Source organism: Athene noctua, chromosome 1 (genome assembly GCF_965140245.1).
Source record: "Athene noctua chromosome 1, bAthNoc1.hap1.1, whole genome shotgun sequence".
Lineage (NCBI taxonomy): Eukaryota > Metazoa > Chordata > Aves > Strigiformes > Strigidae > Athene > Athene noctua.
This window is the reverse complement of record NC_134037.1, coordinates 56763514-56784092: the sequence shown is the minus strand read 5'-3', so window position 1 is coordinate 56784092 and position 20579 is coordinate 56763514. Positions and strand designations below refer to the sequence as shown.

The 20579-nt window shown below is 42.5% G+C and overlaps 1 protein-coding gene across 1 annotated transcript; it reads right to left on the bottom strand.

Annotated features, from left to right (window-relative positions):
* Nucleotides 1–1087: 1087 nt before the first annotated feature.
* NUS1 (NUS1 dehydrodolichyl diphosphate synthase subunit) lies at nucleotides 1088–19715 on the bottom strand. The gene is made up of 5 exons (XM_074896197.1): nucleotides 19094–19715; nucleotides 8630–8752; nucleotides 6177–6329; nucleotides 2038–2137; nucleotides 1088–1314 (listed from the first exon to the last, which is right to left on the bottom strand). Exons 1-5 carry the CDS (start codon nucleotides 19494–19496, stop codon nucleotides 1224–1226), a joined length of 870 nt encoding a protein of 289 aa, XP_074752298.1. The 5' UTR covers nucleotides 19497–19715; the 3' UTR covers nucleotides 1088–1223.
* Between the last annotated feature and the right edge of the window lie 864 nt (nucleotides 19716–20579).

Genomic DNA, 20579 nt, shown 5'->3' with positions numbered 1-20579 from the left:
AATTCCCTTTTAAAAGCAGTAATGTTTCCTTCTAGTGCCATGCCTGTCCTGAAGGAGATAAAGCCAGACTCATTTTGAAGGGGGGCAGGGAAGAAGGAAACACTTTTAGAATGAAGTGTCCAACAGTTCTACAGCCTGCAGGGCAGAAGGCTGCAACATTATGTCTGTCTCCAGCAATACAGCTCTGCTTTGTCCAAATGCTGCTATAAAGACTTTCAAATTGCTTCCAACAATAGGAGTTTAACTTGAATAGGGCATTCCATAATGAAGACCATTTAAATAATACATCTATTTAGTTATCTCGGTTTTGAGATACTGTAGTGCAGCTTCACTTCATTTTTTTTCTTGTCTGCTGCAGATTCCCAATTCAAACTTCTAATGCACAGTTGTGAGCAAACCTAACAAAAGGTTTAAGGAGACTCCCCTGCTGGGTACACAAGCACAACAAGTCAGTCACAGTAGGTGTGAAGCAGACCTAGTTCATTTTCAGATTTTTCAGCAAATGGTGCCAGAGCCTTAGCCAGCTTCTCAGCTTAAGTGAATTTTATGGGGAAAACAGGTATACAAGCAATACATAGTACTGTTTATGTGTTTTTCCCCTATGAAAAACTGACCTGATGCTAGAATTTTCACCCAGGGCTGCAGGTATACTTTCATTTTACCTCTAAAAAAAAGGATAGATAGTGCTACACAGACTGCCTAAAGCATTTACCACAGAAGATCCCATTCCTTTTTATGGAATCTTCTCAGTTAACAGAACTGACCCCTCTGGAAATAGTAAATGTATCTGAAGATAAACCAGGTGATTAGCTCCAAAATGCCTGGCCATGAAGAATTAAAAAAGAAACACACTAACATGGGAGCTCTTCCTTGGATTTAAGGACCGTCTGGATACAGAACTCTGATTTATGTTATCCTGGAGATTTCACAAGATTTAATTCTTGCATGTTCTTTTGGTCACTTCCACATGAAAATGCAGGTAATTCAGCTTTGAACAGTTTTGCTTGCAATACGTGCCTTTTTCATAAAAGAAATCTGTGAATTTCCCCCTCCCCATAGACTCTCACACATTCACGCAGACTCTCTAGAAAGGTAAGACACTTTATTGAATTTGTTGATAAATTAAGAAAGGACTATGAACCAGAGTTATGGGTCACAAGTGCTTGTAAACAGACATAAATTCCTTCCCACAGAAAGCCTGACTCCATGTGCTCAGCCAGAAGTCACTTTCCCCAGCGTTGCTCACAGGCTGCATAGTGATGGAGGGCAGAGAAAAAGTCTTCATAGCTGATGTTCAGGTGGGAAGGCAAAGAACTGAGAAAGCAAGTTAGAAAAGTTAAAATAAGCTTTTATAAACACCGCACCATTCACGTGGTCAGTCAGGAATATCACTACTTGAAGCAAGGTACCGTCTGAGCAACCTTGTGAAGCTGTTCTTAACACTGTTATTGTCACTCACCTCTAGTAACTAAACTAGCTGTTAGTATCCTGTCAGCCCCTAAATCAAAGCCTAAAAATCATTAGAGCACACACGGCACTTCAAACTAGTGAAAAAGCTGGAGAAGCACAGGTCTGCCCAGACATTTCAGTGCCCTATAAATGCTCTCAGATTTAAGAAATACAGCAACTCTAGTAAGTTCACTTATTGCCAATACTGGAAAGTAATCCAGAGGCATGACATCCTACATCATCCTTTTTCTTTTATATCCTTAATTTCCCTGTTCAAAACCTGTAAGCCACTCAAAATCCACATAAGGAACACCAACAGAACTGGGACTGGACCCCTGAGACTAGATGGCAACCAAAAGTTCTTCCTTAAACCTGAAAAGTAAAGCCTGCTGTTGCCTAGTTGTGGCTGAAGGAACAACAATTAATGTTTGACAGGTTTCATTTAACAATTTTTAAATACCCTCAAAACAATCTCCACACACCTGTTTAGACAAATCTCCTCTTACAGCTATTTCCAGAAGGCAAGTCACATAAAGACTTGTTAAGATATTATTCCAACCCATTTACCAGTATTCATAGGTAACTCACATGATCTCTGTCAGTCTGATGTGCCACGGAAGGAATCCTAATGTGCTGTCCACAGGACCAAACTTCAAGACTAAATCAGGATCAGGAAATCCATTTGTACCTGTAAGAACAAGTTAAATTAAGTTGCATTAAATTCACCAGAAGACTGGTTTTAAATCTAAACCCTAAGGCATCTGCTTTTGAATTAAATACATTTTTTTTTTTTAACATGAAGTGAAGCTCCTGAGGACAAGTTAACAATTAAAAGCCCAAGAGGACAGACCAGTCTTGTACCACCTGAGCAAAAGCTTAGGCAGCCACTGCAGGCCCAACTAGACTGTTATTTTTAAATCACTTAGTTTTCAAAGATTTGGTAAGGAAGTGATAGGAACAGTCACATTGTTTTGAATAAGAACAAACCTTAATACTGCTGTTTAAACTGACTTGTTCTAGCTTTGTCTTGGCAAACTTGATTTTAGTAGCATAGAACATGCCATACTCTTACCCATACCTACTCCCATACTTAAGTCCTAACTCAACTATGTGGAGTTGCAGTTGAGTAAAAGGACTATTAACACAAAAAACCTTAAGGGTGTTCCACTGAAGAACAATTTGATATCACAGACAATCAAGAAGTTGTAAAAAGATACCCTGTCAGATTGTCTTTTTCTCAGTATGGAGCTTAGACAATTTTAAAAACACCTTTTACTATGACATTTCAGACAAACTGTTGCAGGTGACATCCTTCTGCTTTGATGAGTGAAGAATAACAGGGCAGTATTTTTTCCTGTTCCTAAGTGGACAGCATAACCCATTACAGGGCTCTGCTAGATAACACTTCACTAGTTGGCCACACTCTTACTACCCACACCTTGAAACCCCCAGTGAGAGCATCCTACTCATCTTCTGAGGTTGAAGACAACCAGTGGCCAAATGACACTGTCTCCCTTTCATATGCTTCTGCCATGCCTGAGCTACTCCAGGCTAAAACTGCTAGTCAATAAGCTCAAAAGTTAGTCCAGCTTTCCCTGCTAATTCTAGGAAGTTGATTAGGATAAGGAGAGTACCTCAAAGGAACATAAGAAGGTAAGTGTTCTTCAGGCGCCTGCCTAACTCATCTGCAAAGCATTCCAGCAGTCATACCCTACTTTGCTATAATGCTGCAGATAGTCATGATTACTGAATGCTATTTCTTGTCACCCTTTCCATTACCCACTAACTCTACAAGTTAACTGCAAGAGAACTTACATTGCATAATGGCTACCTTTAGCAGGCAGAGTTTAATACTGCCTATTTGCTCTGAAGTTCAGATGGTATTTCTCAATTATTTTCTCACTTGTTTTAAAAAACCCAACAAAACTATAACCACGTAAGAGCCTTTTACAAGTTTAATTTAGTTGCAGAGGAACTTTGTGAATAACAGAACAGGAAACTAAGGTCCTGTCAGATTTTGCTCTGCCCAGGTTTTGAAATTGAAGCTGGAGATTTTTTAAAGAGTACACATTCTCCCTCCCCACTAAATCATCACAATACTAATTCTCTTACCAGAGGTAAAGAAGCTATTTTCCCAAGCATGTGCATTTCTAAGGAAGGCTTAAGTATTTAGATACGAGTGCCTTGTGCCACAGTCCAGATCTTATTTTGTAAGAAAAAAAATTATAAAGCAAAAGCCACTTATGTTCAGAAGCTAGCATGTTAGTATGAAAGAGCTTTGTAGGGAAGGAGTGAATACTTAGAAGTGGGGCCTCTGGAGGAAGTGGACAGCTTTACTCATCAGCTGATTCAGTAGCTGAGTACTCCTCAGCTGGCCAGTTCAGCAGCAGGATCTTCAATGCTGCAATGGCTTTTCAAACAGGAAAAGACCTTCAGAGAGCCCAATTAATGCTAACATTTCCTTTTGGTTCCTATCTGAAGGAAAATGAAAATGTACACTGTAGAATTACTGTCAGAACAGCCTATTCAAAACACAGTACTGTGCTTTCCACTCTGCATCCATTTCCCTGCTTAAACATTATCAGCACTACAGATAGTTTACATGCAGAAGCTCTCAGAGCTGCTAGAGTTACAGCACTCAAGTAAGTTTAGCACACACAAGATAAAAGGATTTGGGAACAGACTCTAAAAAGCAAGAGGCCAAAAGACTTGGTCACTCCAGGGACAGGACTCTGGCAACATCCCTCCTAAGTCAGGAGTTCTGAGGGGATCATGAAGGAATTTGTAGAACTGACAGCATTACTCTTCTCCACATAGATTTTTATACGGCAACTTGAACACCCTTAATTAATAGTCATGTTCTTTACTAGGAAGGCAGATGGCAAGTAGAGACAATATTATAATGCAGCTGGTAGCTACTTTTCTGAAAACAAGCAGGTTAGCTGAGGCATTGCTCAGAGGTTCTCTTAGACTGAAGAAAACTCAAGCTGTAAGAATTAGAGCATGACTGGATTAAGAACTAGAAAAGACAGATGACAAGCTAGAACCATACCATTTTAGGACTAGACTTCAATAACTGCATCCTAAATATAAACAGAAAGTTAAAAAATTAAATTACCATGTATTGAAAAATCAAAATGTAAGAAAACTTACAGAAGTCACCATGAACACAAACCCTAAAAATAGAGGTACTCAAGTACTGCTTTTCAGAACTCACTCTCAATTTAGATCAGTAACTCACAGATGTTTACATTCAACACCCTTCCATTAATGATGTACAGAAACTAAATTTGCCTACAACTAAAATGAGTAGTTCCATAAGTTGCTGCTAAAGTCATGAAAGAACAGTTCTTTACCTCCAACTTCCCTAAACATTAAAACCAAGCAAATTAACAAGCAGGACTAGTTATAAATAATATCCTTAGTTATTAGCCACATAAAGTAGTCCATTTTCAAAGTCTGCAGTTTTGACAGATTAAAAGTCTAGGAAATTTCTCTTTCTGTGCTCAACTACCATGCATTACTTGGACAATAAAAGTGATCAATTTAAGACTAGACCTAATACTTTTAACATATTCAGACACTTAAAGGCACAGACAGAAGATCATGAACAAGGGTTTGAGAAGCTCCAGTTAAACATCACATTGGACAAAATACATACATTGGGATCAACTGCCACCAATTCCTCACAAAATGAATGACTGTTTTAAAGAAGCAATTACTCATTTCATTGAATTGCCTTTGGGGCATAACAAGATAGATGTCTAAGTTACTTCTTCAGGTACCTTATTAAATATATTTATTAATTCCATTACAGTGAGAAGCTATCATGCAGCATGCTGACAACAGGGATTGAATTCAATTTGAAATTAAGATTAAAGTGTCCAAACCACCATGGCAGTCAGCCTGGAGAGCAATTCAGCTGACCATCCATTTGAAAAAAATCACTCTCTGAAGTCAAACTAATGGGAGCCACAATAACATACCTAGAAACATCGAAGCTGAAGTGTGCAGTCTGAAACCTGAACTCTTCCAAGCTAATTACAGCTGCAATTAACATGCATGGATCACCTAGGAAAGCTGAGCAACTATTACAGCTCCATAGCACCACTGCGGAAGTGGAAGCCTGTTCTAAACAAGGTCTCCCAGATGAAAGATTAGGGCAGCCCTGCCCTTTTCTTAGCTATTACATGTAGCCATGCACCTCACTGCAAAGTCAGTAATCTGCATGAATTAGTAATGAAGGTAACTAAGCTAGTGTGGGTTATACAGCAGCAAAAGATCAGCAAGTGTTCCATCATTTGCACTCAGGGTGGTAGTTAGGCAGCAGTAACAGCTTTAATTGCTGTAACTAGATCTGAAGAGCCATACCCAGGTTTGCGGCAGACTAACTTTCAAGAAGTTAACCTAATTTATAATAGTCTAGTTTCAGGTGACCCCAGCAATAGTTTTTCATCTTGGAACATCCCACAGAGGTTATAAACTCTGAGAAGCTGAGACTCTCCAGTTTAGCTTAAAGTTTCCTTTTTCTGCTCTAAAGAAAAAGCTCAAAATGGAATAAACCAGTAAGAAATTTTTAGCAGAAGCCTGAAAGCAATAATCATAACTTACCCTGATAGACTAAGCATCAAGATGCACATGTTCTGAGCAATAAATAGACTAGAAACCAAATCTATTATGAATCAAATACTCTTTCCCCCCCTCCCCACAGACTATGTCATACTTACTACTTAATAAGTTGTCTAACACATTCACATCCAGGTCTGTGTATGTTCTTTGCTGCTGTGCTACCAACTGACAAAAGTTCTGAGCAGCTTTTACTATGTCTGCTTTTCCATCTTCTGGAGACAGCACCTTCAATGTAGATTGGCAATTTAAAACTGAAAGTACAAAACACAGTTTAAAAGCAACAGAAATATAGTTGTTTTGAATGTGCTTTAGGTATTCAGAGGATAAGACTGAATGAAAGTAGCATAGTTTACTTCATATATTATACAACAAGTCATAGATACACCTCATCCAAATCTTACAGAAGTGGTTAAGATTCTTCTGTATTTGCTGTATTACTAAAATGCAAGTTGAAGACAACTACTTTGAGAAGTCTTGTGAAAAGTGGTTTAATTAACATCAGTCTTGAAATGTAGAGTATTCCAGGGAATTTACACTGTTTTTTATGCTGTCAGGCAAAGCAGTGAGAGGAAGGTAAGCAATGTAGAAAGACTTGCAGTTCAGGGAAAGAAAAAATAATCTAATTACTAGCCCAGAAGAAGGTGTTTTAACAGCTCTTGTGGACATTCATGTGACAAAATGATTAGGCTGGGGCCCTCCCTGAATATGATCACAGGAACTTTAAGCAGCACTTCAAAATTGATGTAAGAGTTATGATATTGCTGCAGAGATTCTTGGAACCAGATAATAGTACCACAATTCACCCACTAATCTGTAATTATGTCTCTGACTTAAGAGGACATTTCACAAGAATCTCATTGTCTATACTACTGTGAGGCAAGAGTCTTCTCTCACACTACGTGACTTGCATCATTGTCAGTTCTGATAAGGTACTTCAGAAGTAAACTTACAAGGAAGCTGAAGGCTACAGATAGTTACTTCAAGCTAGGTTTTGTACACTGGGTTAAATAGTGTGTGGACACATTAGACTTATACAGAACTTATGATAGTTATAACCAGATACTTAAAAATAGTATTTCCTGAAACTGCAGAATCTGACTGCAAAGGACCACAGAATAAGAGTCAGAAGACTCATAAGGATGCCTAAAAAAACCCCTCAAGTCTATCCAAAGCCATCACAGTGAAAACAACTGTTTAATTTGTCCTATGTTAGAGAAGAATTCTCCAACAGTATTCATAACTGTAAGACATCATTTTGCTTCTCAGAAGTGAAAAATGTGGTTTAACATTATGAACTGAACAAGCTGACATCTGTCCAAAGAAAGCACCTCTGCTTTTCATAGTTTCCAACACAAAAGGTTCCTGAGACTTAAATATATCCTTTCAGTCAGCAAGTCTAAGTAGTCTTTCAGTAGTTCCTTTGGTCTGGATGTAAATATCTCGATTTAGGGAAGGGCAGCTAAGTAGTATGCTGGAGTTTGAGACATTAACAGCCTGTCTACCCCATTTTCTGCTGGTTATTTCAACATCCACAGGAATAAAGAAATAACATGAAACTTGGGTGTTCCCATGTAAATGCTAGCACCTTAGCCTAAGTTACTTGTAAGGCAAGTTTATGCTACAACATTGTACTTTATATGGGAAAACTGACACAAAGGATCTCACCATCCTATCAGCTGTTGTAAGGGAAGCAAAACTCAGCCAGCAGCTAAATGTTCCAAACCAAACCATTCTATGATAGGTATAGTCTCTTCTTAAGTCTTGAGCTATGTGATATTATTATTAGAATATAAGGGTTGGTGTTTATTATGAGACCAATTTAAGCGTTATGAGTTGCAGTTAGGAGAGCTGTAAGTATCAGCCTATCCCTCTAAGGCAAAGGCCTGCTTGAGATTTACTACCTTTTGAACAGACTTCTAGCGTTCATGTTCGCACACCTAAACAAATACTTACAGCAGATAATACTGATAAGGAACATTAACCTTGAAACTTATTCCTGTTTTTCACTTCCACTACATGCAAAAGCTGCTATCGGAGATTTTTTTTTTACCTTATGCTCTTTATTTTCCTGGTGTCATCATACACTGCCATGACAACCAGCAGTTTTGCTCTTTCCCTTCCTCCTCCTGACTCAGAGTTATAAGTTTGGAAAGATGTAAGTGCGCGCATTGTTAACTTGACATCAGTTCCTTTACACTTATTCCAGTGCTTTTTCAACTCACTCAGCAAAAGAATTAATCTCACTGAAACTGGGGAGTTGAGCTACAGTGATGCATTAAAGGGGTCATGGCACAACAGCTGGGCTAAAGGGAAGATAAGACTACCCAATAATGACCACTATGGGAAAGAGAGTGCCACACTGTCACTATTAGTTAAGAACAAATAAGCACAATGCAAGTTTAATACTGGCTCAGGAAGGTTGCACGTGTTCTGATAATCAGTGCTTACTGAAGGAAAAGGTCACCGTACACAGGAATGTGTTTAAGTAAAAGCAGAGTTAGGATTTATATACAGCTAGAGTCATACCAATCCCCATTGCAATTCATCTTACCTTGATCAGCTTTGTCTTGATTTGCAAATTCCACGGTATACTTGGAGCAATCTAGTCCTAAGAGTTCTTGCTGCTGTTTTAAAATTTCATCCATCAATCTTGAATTATTCCTCTTGAAAATACCTTTAAAAAAGGTTGCATGTCAGCCAACTCCTATAAAGACTGCTACATAATAAATCTGACACTAGGCAGGAAGAAAAAAGAACCAGGTGGTCAGTACTGGTTTCAAACTGGAGTTCAGAAGTATGATAAGAATCTAAAGCAAATGCTACTGCAAATGACTAATTTCAGTGACCTTGGAAAGACAACTCACATGCTTTTGTTCCTCTTTCACTTAGCCTGGTTTAAGTAGCAAGCTGCAATTGCGTAAGAGATAGTTTAAGACTTACTCCATTGTCCTTACTATGCTAGCAATAGTTTGAGATAGCAATACTCTATCAGCATAGGACTACCAAATCATATTAACACTGAGTTTCTTTAATGCCCGTGCTGCTGTAGATTTGCAGCTTAAATCTGTTACCACTTACTGCCACACCACTAAGGCTGCAGGCTAACAAAGCAAGTCACCACAAAGCAAGAACCAGAAAAATAAATCAGCACATCAGGCTACAGTAACTGTCCACTGTTATGCCATGGCAAATGCTACAGATTTCCTAATAAGATTTCACAAGCTGTGTATTTCAAGGAGTTAATGCAGTCCCCAAGACCTTTTTATACTTACATGTTTATGGAAAACACATTTTGAGTGCAGGAGATTACAATAACTTGCTTAACCAAACACGCTTGGGTTCTTGTTCTAAAATAAATTCTAGCTCTTGAGACATACAACTCTAATTAAAAACCACAGTAAAAATTAAGTGTTACAACTTAAATATTTACAATGCAAAAGTGTGGCTAGGCATATTTACTTAGGAACTGATAGCACTTTTATCACATTGTATTCAGGGCTGTTACTAAGAGCTTAAATTTCATTCAGTAATCTTGTATGTCAAGCACTTCTGTTGACCAGTCTAAAAAATACCCACACAATAATCTTACAAGAAACACTGAACTCGTACACAATTTTATGATCAGGCTTATGATTCAACACCTCAACCTGATTCTGGAATTAAACTGCTACAAACAGCAGTCTCCACATCAGTAGTAGCCAGATGGTGTATACAAGTATTGGGTTAAGACCATAATACATTAAGGGTTAGTTTGCAACATGAAGTAATACAACACATTTATTTAATATGGTAGCCTTTAGGGCTAGTGGGTTAGTATTTTCACACAGCCTTCATTAGAGGTTTCAATCGGTGGTAAATTATCTGGTTTTCCTCTCATCCTGGATCCTTCCCACAAAAAAAAAAATAAATGTACTTCATTACCCGTGTTAGTGATGCTTATAACTGATTTCACATGTTGACAGACAAGCAAATCTCAGTAAGACAGCAACCTTGACAGAAGTGTTAGAATATTTCCACTAAATCTAAAGTTAAATTGCTACACTTTGTGTTCCTGCCTCCTAGTGTATATTTACACATATTAGAAGTTGAGAATGCTGCTTTGAATAATACTGTTTGATACAACTCTGCTTGGGTGTTTTGTGCTAGACTCACCACTGATTGTCTTCCTTACACTTAAGGTCAACAGCAATGCAGCTACTGCAATTGCTAATCCCACAATATCTTCAAGTAAGAACTGTACAAATTTGCATGTGCCTCACCTCTAAGAGTCACTTGACTTTCATCCACTTTTCAAGATGAGAAAAAAAACTATGTTCAATATTCAGAAGAGTTGGCATAACTAGGAAAGGCTCCCAGTCTGGGAAATAGCTGCTCTCTTCTTCCCCTGCACCACCCAAAATTAAGATAAATTCTTTTCTCATGTGAAGTTGTTGCCTATTCCAGATTAATTTCAGAATTCTAATTTCAGAATCCACACTCCAGCTCTAAGTAAATGAAGGCACAGGCAATAACAGGGTAGGAGAACAGACTAAGGTGCTTACTGCTCAGTAAAAAGGAACATCAGATGAAGGACTCTTCAGCTCTGAGGTGAAGGTCCTTAGCACACACAGTGGTTACTGAAGACATGAGATTTATCTGAATACCACCAGCATTTCCCTTCCACTCTCCTCGTTTACCTCACATACCTCATTAGTTTTTCAAACCTGGGTTCTGTGTTGCTCTTAACAGCAGATTAACACAAACTAGAAGCTAGCATAGTTAGAGTATGTCCTTCTTGGAAAGACCTCCACAACTAAATTCCAACACATCTACCAACTTTGACACACCTGCAGTTTTCCTGAAGCACATCAAGAAAGTAGTAAACATCCAAACTAACCAAAATGTTCATTTAAAACCAGTAGCATTTGGGAACTTTACCCCTTCAATGTTTTGTGTCTCAGTGCACAAGAGGTTTTTTACTTGCAAATGCCTATGATGGCAAACACAGTCCTGCCAGAGGCAATGCACATGGGCCAAATCCACTTTAAGTTTTACATGGGTGAGACTCAAGACAAACTCCCTTCCCTTACAGTATCTCAAAAATCCATTTGCCTAGAAGGTTTTTTGTAAAACTTTGAAAACCCATCCAAGTTAGCAACAGCATCTTCTAGAACTAATTTGTACATGATAAATATAGTAAACAAGACTGCATGAGTACACCAACTCACTAACAGAATTCAAGTGTTCCTAGGCAGCAAGACTTAAATCCTGGTTTAACGCTACCTTCTAATTTTGTTCAGTGTTCCACATAAGTTGAAAGCATGTCCATAATACAATTTTAACATTAAAAAGAGTTAATGTTTGACAAGAGGTCCAATAAATTTTAGCAATACAACAAGTGTTGGGTGTTAAGTGGGGAAAATTTCAGCCCTACCGCTGTTCCTAATATGGAACACAAATATGAAATTATCACTATCATTTCTCATTAGAAAAAATTTGTCTCTGAAAAGCAGAAACAGTTTTGTTCAGTCAGAATTCTGTAGTCTCTGCAAGCTGCTGCAAATGTGTATATTCCAGCAAATGAAGTGTTAAGCATTATGCATATTTAAGCACTATAATTCTCAAAGCAAAATAAAACATCAGGTGGACTTTTGGTTTGGTTCTTTTCAGTGTTTTGGGTTTGGGTTTTTTTTGTTGTTTGTATTTTGGGTGTTTGGGGTTTTTTGTTGTGGGTTGTTTTTTTTTTTTAGACTATTGAGAACTTGTGAGCTGTTTCCAGGTTTCCAGGGATAATTCTTGTTTTTACAACACAAGCTGCAAACCTGTTGTTGATCATTAGTTCCCATTAGAGTTGAGGGAAAGAACTGGTTTAGCTTCCTGCAATAGTTCTCCACGACACAGGTCTTTTCCAAGGAACATGCCTTTTGCTCAGTTTCACAATAGTTACAAGCCATGCCCCTTTCACAGTCAACTGTGGTGGTGCAGCATTTTAGGGTTAGACTGACAAATGCAGTTTGTAATTAAAAGGCTGCAAGTTCAGCAGAAGCAAGGCTCAAGCATGACAGGAACTGCGAGCTGGAGGGGAACAACTGGAACAGAGAAACACCAGGTGGTGTCAACCATTTGTTTGTCCAGCTAGACTATCACAGCCACCACCTGTTAATACCTTGGTAGCATCTCGAAGTTCAACATCCTTGCTCACCCTGCTTTTTAAAGCAGCAGAATCTGATAAAACATAGAATAAGAATCACCTCTTCCTTACAAGGGAACACCTTAACCAGAGTTAAGCCTAGGAAAGAATACATTTTCACAGCAGTTCAGTTATTCGCTTTTTCTCAACTCCTTTCCAGTGTCAACAGGGGAAGAGTCATAAGGTAACAAGTCTGTTTAAAGCATCAAAGTATTAACAGTTTGAGAAGTGTCAAATCATAATCCAAGTCAAATAATGTTCATGTATTAAAACAGTCTATTGCATGTACAACTCCTGTGTACATCCTTGTTGGATCATGCTGGTTGGTAACAAAGGAAAGCAGGGTTTGGGTCATTACACTGGACCTCACAGGATACCGAGAGCTAGAAAAATGTTTTAAGCTTGTCTATTCAAAAAAAAAAATCCAGGTTTGAAAGTGGCTGAAATCACTTAAGTTCCACCCACATTAAAGACACTTAAGCTAGTGCTAACCAAATAGGAAAAACTCAAGTTAGAACTTATAACCTCGTAAGTGACTGTTTGTCCCACATTTTTTCTTGGAGGAACATTCTGTATCAGAACAAGAGCTCATCAGCAATTGCGAGAAGAGAACTTACTTTTATATTACCCATGCCAATAAGGAGATTACCTTCTACAGATTAGCATTAGTCCTTTTAATAAATGTGGTCCAAGGACTCCTCCCAACTCAACACCGAAACGCAATTGTTGAACGTGAAAGTTTCACATGGGTGAAGATCCACAGCAGATGTCACATGACACTGGTATATCACAAGTGTACCAGTGACACAAGACCAACATACTTATCTCCCCCAGTGAACACACTGAATATCCTGGAAGTCTGATGGATTGATCAGATCAGCTAAACAACCAAATAATTTGGGAGTGACAACAAGTCTACATTTGAGGCTAATGAAATAATTTCTTTTGCTTACTGCAGTACGCTATCCTTTAAAAAAATTTCTAAGAGAAAAATGGTCAGAAGTAAAGCAGTTCAGTGGAAAGCTAAACACAGGATGAAGAAGCCCAAGTTCTCAATACAGTTGCACTATGGGCTTTTAAGAAACCTTCAACCTGAAGCATCTGTTCAGGAGCCCAAAGTACTCAAATGCCAAGACTCAGCAAGCTCCCAAAAAGCACTCTAGACTTGTCCCAAACTAATTCAGGAAAGCTTCACTGATGGACAGAAGCTAACACTCAAGTACTTTGCCACACTCAAGTGGCAAAGGAACTTTAACAGAAGAAAGTTCAAGTATGTAACTGGTCAAAGGCTTCTGCTCCCCAGATGATATTTTAACTATGACTATAGAATTGCATAATCACTGCCTTCTGACTTTGAGAAGCCTGCATTATTTCCCCAGAGATAAAGTCCTGACCAGCATGGCTGGAATTGTACTAACAATAGGATTGGCAACACAGAAGTCCATAGAAATAAATCCTTGATCAAAAAACCCAGAGTTTTAGTCAATCTGGATTTAATAACTGAGGTGTGCCCAGTAGCATTAAGTTTATTATAGCTTTATTCTACTGCATATCAATGAAAATTGGGAGAATGCAAAGGTCCTTGAAACACCAAATGCAGTAGAAGCATGTAAAAGCATGCCACCTTAGGCCTCCAAGCCTGCTGGAGCAAGGGGGTCAAACCTCAATTTTAAGTACTGCAACTCATAGCATCATTTATTTACTACAGTACAAGGCATTTTCTTACGTTATGGTCCTCTTGCATCTGCAAAGACCTTTTTACCCCAGTCTTCCAGCATAACTGATCTTTATGGATTCAGAGAAGACAGCCAAGTACCTGATCATATTGCACAAGTATTATCCAATATATTTGTAACATACTGGGTTCTGTAATTGCCCAGGAGAATCAGCACAACTCCAGCCAAGTTGCCCTTACAGTTGCTGGTGCAGTTGCTGTAACATACTAGTGTCATCTGGGATGCAGCTACTTATTCTGACAACAAAGAACACAGTCACAACCTTCTATTTAGTAATTTTGTTAAAAGTACAGAAATTTACAGCTATAAACAAATGAACAGCTTATCTGGCACTTTTTAAAGAACTTCATGCTTCCCTCTCTTCCTATAGAGGGGGCAATTAAGGACATGCTTTTAATTTAAGCCTTCTACAGGAAACTGACACAGTATTTCTTCCAGAAAATGCAACCATGGAAGACCACTGGTAATCAAAGTTTCCTGTTGTAATAAGAAGAATGTCAGTACTACAAATACACAGCGAAGGAAAAGGAAACAAACAAGTATAACCCACTATGTCTAACACAGATTCAGAGCACTTGTCATAGTGTTTCCTTCTTCACCACAGCCAGCCATCAGTGGGGACAACATATCTTTCGTAAGTCAGTAGTTGGTACAATTTATGCACACAGAACCTTAACTGAAGCAGCTGAGCAGACCAAAAGTAAATCTCACCACCTGAGAAGATGAAAACAAGTGCACAGCATCATTAAGGTTCACCCTCTGCTACTGATAGGAGCAAGCTGCACCTAACTTCACCCACCTTCACAATATACCAGTGTTACTGCTGAGGGCTCCAGACACTGGATTTAGCAACAACTGCAACACCCTACTTAACGACTACCTGGAAATGCTGCATGTTCAATCCAGGCACCATAAGGAGCTTAGCACCAAAAGAAAGTCAACATGTCTGCTATCACCAGAAGTACGTATATACTCAATCCTCATGAACGACTACTTGCTTGCTCTGAAACCAGTTTAAAAGGCTCAGCTGACAAGATGCTGTGCAAAAACCAGTTATGGCTGCTATCCCAGAAAACCTATTGAACATCCATGAAGAATATGCATGTGTAATGGCAGGCTATTCTTATTGACTCTAAAAATTTGGCAAAAGCCACTGATTTAAAATGTTTTAGCTGCTCTGCATTGCCTTGCCTTCTTCAGCTATGTTCCAACAATCTGTAATTTAAGATGGCATTTAAACCACCATATTCTGGTATCATGGGGCCAATAGAAGAATGAACTACTGAAAAGCATTATGTCTTGATACTAAAGTCATGAGATCATAGCAATATTTTCAGATTTTAAGCTGTTAACAAAATCTCTTAACATGCAACTTTAGCATGAATGTAACACAGAAACAGCAGCATTTTTTTCTGAACTGCTAACAAAGACAACTGTTTTGCAAGGTTACTTCAGCTATGCTGCTCTTCAGAGGACATAACCTTGTTATTTCTGGTCATCATATTTACAGTCTTGTAATAAGTCAGTCTTAGATCTGACTCAATCTTGACACATATTCTGGAGAAGCAGAAATATCTTCTCCACAATAGAGGCATCAGACATGACAACACTGGTTCTTCCCTGTCAGAGAGGATCTCAGTGACAGTGGCTACCTAAGCAGTGGCTGGTACCTTCTCCTGTCTCAGTGTTGAATGGTTTCACAGAGAGCAAGCTGAAAACCAAGACACATGAGTTTCAGCTGGATCTGTTCCTCAATTCAGTCCTCCTACATATAATTTGTGCAGCACAATGTAGGGATCTAAAAAGGAACTAAGCATACACACATATTAGGCAATACTGCAGATAGCTTATTTGAGGTTTGACAGAAATTAAAGATGCTATACAATAAAATGTTTCTCTTCAGGCTATGAGAGAAACTCACCCTTGTTTGGTATTAATGTTTGCTCTGCAGCATTTATCCTGACTGAATGCCTTCCAAGTGGAGAGCAAAAAAATCAACACATAAATGGTTTTTCAGAAGGTGCTGACTTTTCCGTGTCCTTGAGATGTTACGCAAATATTTTATACCATTCTTTGATTTTCAAATGAGGAAGTACTCTCCCACTCAAACACAACATAACCAAGTTCCACAAGAGCCCTGCACAGATGGCCAGTTTAAACTGCTAAGTGACTGGTATTAAGCCCAGTTTCCTAAAAAGATCTTAGAGAACTCAGTGAAAGTCAAGTCATTTGAGTCTTGTATCACATACAAAGGACAAGACATGAAACAGAACTTTTAATAGCAGGTTTAAAAAAAAAAAATCACAAATGCCTATGCTCAGGGAAAGGTCTGCATACCTCAGATGCTTCTGCACACTTGACAATAGATTCCACCTACTTACATGGGACACACTGTTGAGTTTTTCCTGAGAGCGCACTGGAAGACAACTATTACAGACTGTACTTCTAACCTGGCATAAATCTACATTAATCTAATTTGCATGACATCTCTAGACAGCCAATCAGAAGTATCACAGAATTATTTGGGTCAGAAGGGACCTTAAAGCTCATCTAGTTCCAACCCCCCTGTCAGGGGCAGGGACACCTTCCACTAGACCAGGTTGCTCAAAGCCCCGTCCAACCTGGCCTTGAACACTTCCAGGGAGGGGGCAGCCACAGCCTCTCTGGGCAACCTGTGCCAGTGTCTCACCACCCTCACAGGAAAGAATGCCTTCCTTATGTATAATCTAAATCTACCCTCCGTCAGTTTAAAACCATTAACCTTTGTCCTATCACTACACTCCCTGATCAAGAGTCCCTCTCTATCTCTATGTCCCCTTTAGCTACTAGAAAGCTGCTCCAGGGTCTCCCCAGATCCTTCTCTTCTCCAGGCTGAACAGCCCTGACTCTCTCAGCCTGTCCTCATAAGGGAGGTGCTCCAGCCCCCTGACCATCTTCATGGCCTCCTCTTGACCCACTCAAGCAGGTCCATGTCCTTGTTATGTTGGGGGCCCCAGAGCTAGACATAGGACTCCAGGTGGGGTCTCACAAGAGCAGAGGGGGAGAATCCCCTCCCTTGACCTGCTGGCCACACTTCTCTTGATGCCGCCCAGGACACAGTTGGCTTTCTGGGCTGCGAGCACACATTGCTGGCTCAGTCAGTTTTCCATCCACTAATACCCCCAAGTCCTTCTCCCCAGGGCTGCTCTCAATCCACTCATCACCCAGCCTGTATTTGTACTTGGGATTGCCTCAACCCATGTGCAGGACCTTGCACTTGGCCTTGTTGAACGTCATGAGGTTTGCACGGGCCCCCCTCTCCAGCCTGTCCAGGTCCCTCTGGATGGCATCTCCCTTCCCTCCAGCATGTCAATTACACCACACCGCTTGGGGTTGGCAAACTTGCTGAGGGTGCACTCAATCCCACTGTCTGTGTTGCCAAGAGATGTTAAACAACACTGGTCCCAACACTGACTCCTGAGGAACGCCGCTCGTCATGGCTCTCCACTTGGACCACTGAGCCATTGACCACAACTCTTTGAGTGAGACCATCCAGCCCATTCCTTACCCAGCAAGTGATCAACCCAGCAAATCCACGTCTCTCCAATTCAGAGACAAGGATGTCACGTGGGGCAGTTTCAAATGCTTTGCACAAGTCCAGGTAAATGACATCAGTTGCTCTTCCCTTGCCCACCAACACTGTAACCCTGTCACAGAAGGCCACCAAATTTGTCAGGCACAATTTCCCCTTAGCAAAGCCCTGCTGGCTGCCACCAGCCACCTCCTTATTTTCCACGTGCCCTAGCATAGTTTCCAGGAGGATCCACTCTGTGATCTTTCTGGGCACAGAGGCGAGACTGACTGGCATGTAGTTCCCTGGGTCTTCTTTTTTCCCTTTTTAAAAAAAGGGGTCTATGTTTCCCCTTTTCCAGTCAGCAGGAGCTTCATCGGCCCATCAGGATTTCTCAAATATGATGGATAGTGGCTGAGCCACTGCATCCGCCACTTCCCTCAGGACCCATGGATGCATCTCATCAGGTCCCAAGTAGCTCACACAACAGTTAAACACTGATCTTCCTACAGTCTCACCATTGACAGCAAGAACACAGGGACCTTTAACATGAACCTTTCTCCTCTGGAGAGGACAGAAACAGGATGCAGTCCATCTCATGTATTATTAGCCCTTCTGAGTTGATTAATTGCAACTAGACAAACTGAGATAATCTCTCAACAGCCAGATAGGAAGCTTCACCTAATAATATCTTGATATGGCTGGTTTCATCTCCTCAGTAGGAAAGGATAGGTATGAGGAAGACAGATTTGTTCCATGACTACTCCACAGAATGCTAAATCTGAACTCTGAGCTTATCTTTAAGATACTCAGTGACGTGGAATCAATGTATCCACAAAAGCAAGAGTTCAACTGTCTTACAATTGAAACACAATAATGAATAAAATCACAGAAGATATAAAAACCCAATAGTTTTCACAAGTACTGGCTCACAGTTAACTCGAATGTCAAGTAGCACCAGTCCTTATACCAAATGTAGTTTCGTTTTACAATACAGGAAGCACACAGGACACGTTTATGTTTAATTACCTTTTCACCTCTCTTCACACATGGAAATAGATGGCTACTCTAATTTATCCACTCCTGGAAGTTCAGACACTGCTCATAAACAGAGCTCAGAAGAGTACATAGCTTAAAGCTCTTATCTACTAAGAGCCCATACCCTACATGGTCATGGCTCTCGGATGCCCGTCCTTCCTGTCAGCCCAGGGCTGGGGACAAGGCTCAAGGCCCCAACACTTGCCCCCTCCAGGGAGCTGGCAGGATCGGGTCGCCCCGACACATGAGCTGGAGCAGGAGAGCACTGCCCAGGCTCACTGGGGGCAGGAGCTCTGCAGAGACCAAACAACTCCTGGGGACGGGAAAGGAGCTGCCCACAGCGAGGCTGGCACCCGGCTCGGGAAGACCCCAGGAGAGCGAGGACCCCGGTTCCACGGCGGGGGCGCAGCGGGCCAGGGCGGCGCCGACCCGCCCGGAAGAGCTCCCCAGGGCGGCCAACGCCCGGGCCAGGACTCGGGGCACCTCCGCGGCACCACCTCCCCCCTCCCCTTCCCCGCTCACCATTGTGGTCGTAGACGCTGACATAGGAGATGCCCACCGCCATGCACCACACCACCAGGCTGGCCATGTCCGCGTAGCTCGGTTCCTCCTCGGTCACCACCAGCCCCATGTGCACCGGCAGCTTCTGCAGGGCCCGCCCGTCCGCTCGCCACCGCTGCCGGCCCTGCGCCGCGCCCCCGGGCCGCCGCCGCGCCGCGCCCGCCTTGCGGAAGGCGAAAGCCCCGGCGGCGGGCGCCAGGAGGGCGCAGGAGGCGGCGGCGGAGGCGGCGCGGCGCCAGAGCCAGGCGCGAGGCCCGGCGGCTGCGCGGCCGCGCAGGCAGGCGAGCAGCGCGCGCTGCAGGCAGAGCAGGGCGCGCAGCAGGGCGTGCAGCGCGCGCCACGCCAGCCCGCCCGCCCCGCTCATGGGGGGCGCGCGGCGCGGGGCGGCGGCGCCGCCGCCAACCGACAGGAGGGCGCGAGGCAGCGGCGCGGGGCGCGGGAAAGGGCCGGGGGGTGCCTCAGCCGCAGCGCGTCACCCGCCGCGCCGCCGCCATCCCCTCACTGAGTCCGCGTCCGCCGCCCGGCAACCGCCGCCAGCGCGGCCATCTTCCTGCCGCCCCGCCTGATCTTTCACCTCTCACCCCGCCACATGCGAGGCGCCCGTTGGCCGCCAGGCAGGTGCCGTCACTTCCGGCCGCGGGGAGCGATGACGTGGCCGTGAGGGACGGGGCGGGGCGGGGCGAACGGCCCGGGGAGAGGCGGGGCGGGATAGAGCCACGCCCCCGGGACGGGCGGGATCTCGGGGCGGGGGGGCGACCCCTGGCGGCCGCTGCTGGCGGCGGCCCCCGTCTGTGACTGGGGGCGGGAAGCGAGGGGCGGCAGCGGGCGCGGGGACGGGGCGTTTGGGAACAGCCTCGCTAGTCGTAGTTTAGCTTCGAGCCTCCTGGCTCTTCCTGGGCCGTTTCAGGGGCTCATCTGAAGACCGTCCCTGTGTCCAACCCCGTCCCTTGGCCTTCTTGGCGCCCGAAGCGCCTCTTTCACGGTGGCGTTCAAAACGGGGGGAAATCGGAGCACCTCAGAGGCAGCCGGGCCTCACGGGTGTCTTTATGAAACAACACGTTTCACCCGCAGAGCACACTGCAGATACTCGCTAGGCGGTTCCGCAGAGTGGGCGTGGGAAATGGGGGTAGCACAGCCCCTGGAAACCCGTTGAGCTTGCCCCTGCGGTGGCCCAGACAGTAAGGCCTCAGGAGTGCACACCCCGTTTTGCAGTCTCCCACAAAACCTGCAGTTCCCAGGTTTTTGCGGCCTTGGCTTGTAACGTCCCACAGATCCAAAGATGCAAATGCCACTGCAGGCAAAAGATAGAGCAAGAGCTGACAAACTAGCCCTGTGCCGTCAGACAGATGGGTGGGCTGAAGTGACACAGGGAGATATTTAAAGTGCTCTATTAAAAGAATCCGCCAATATAAAATTGAATGAAAAATCCAGTGAAAATATTTTTCTT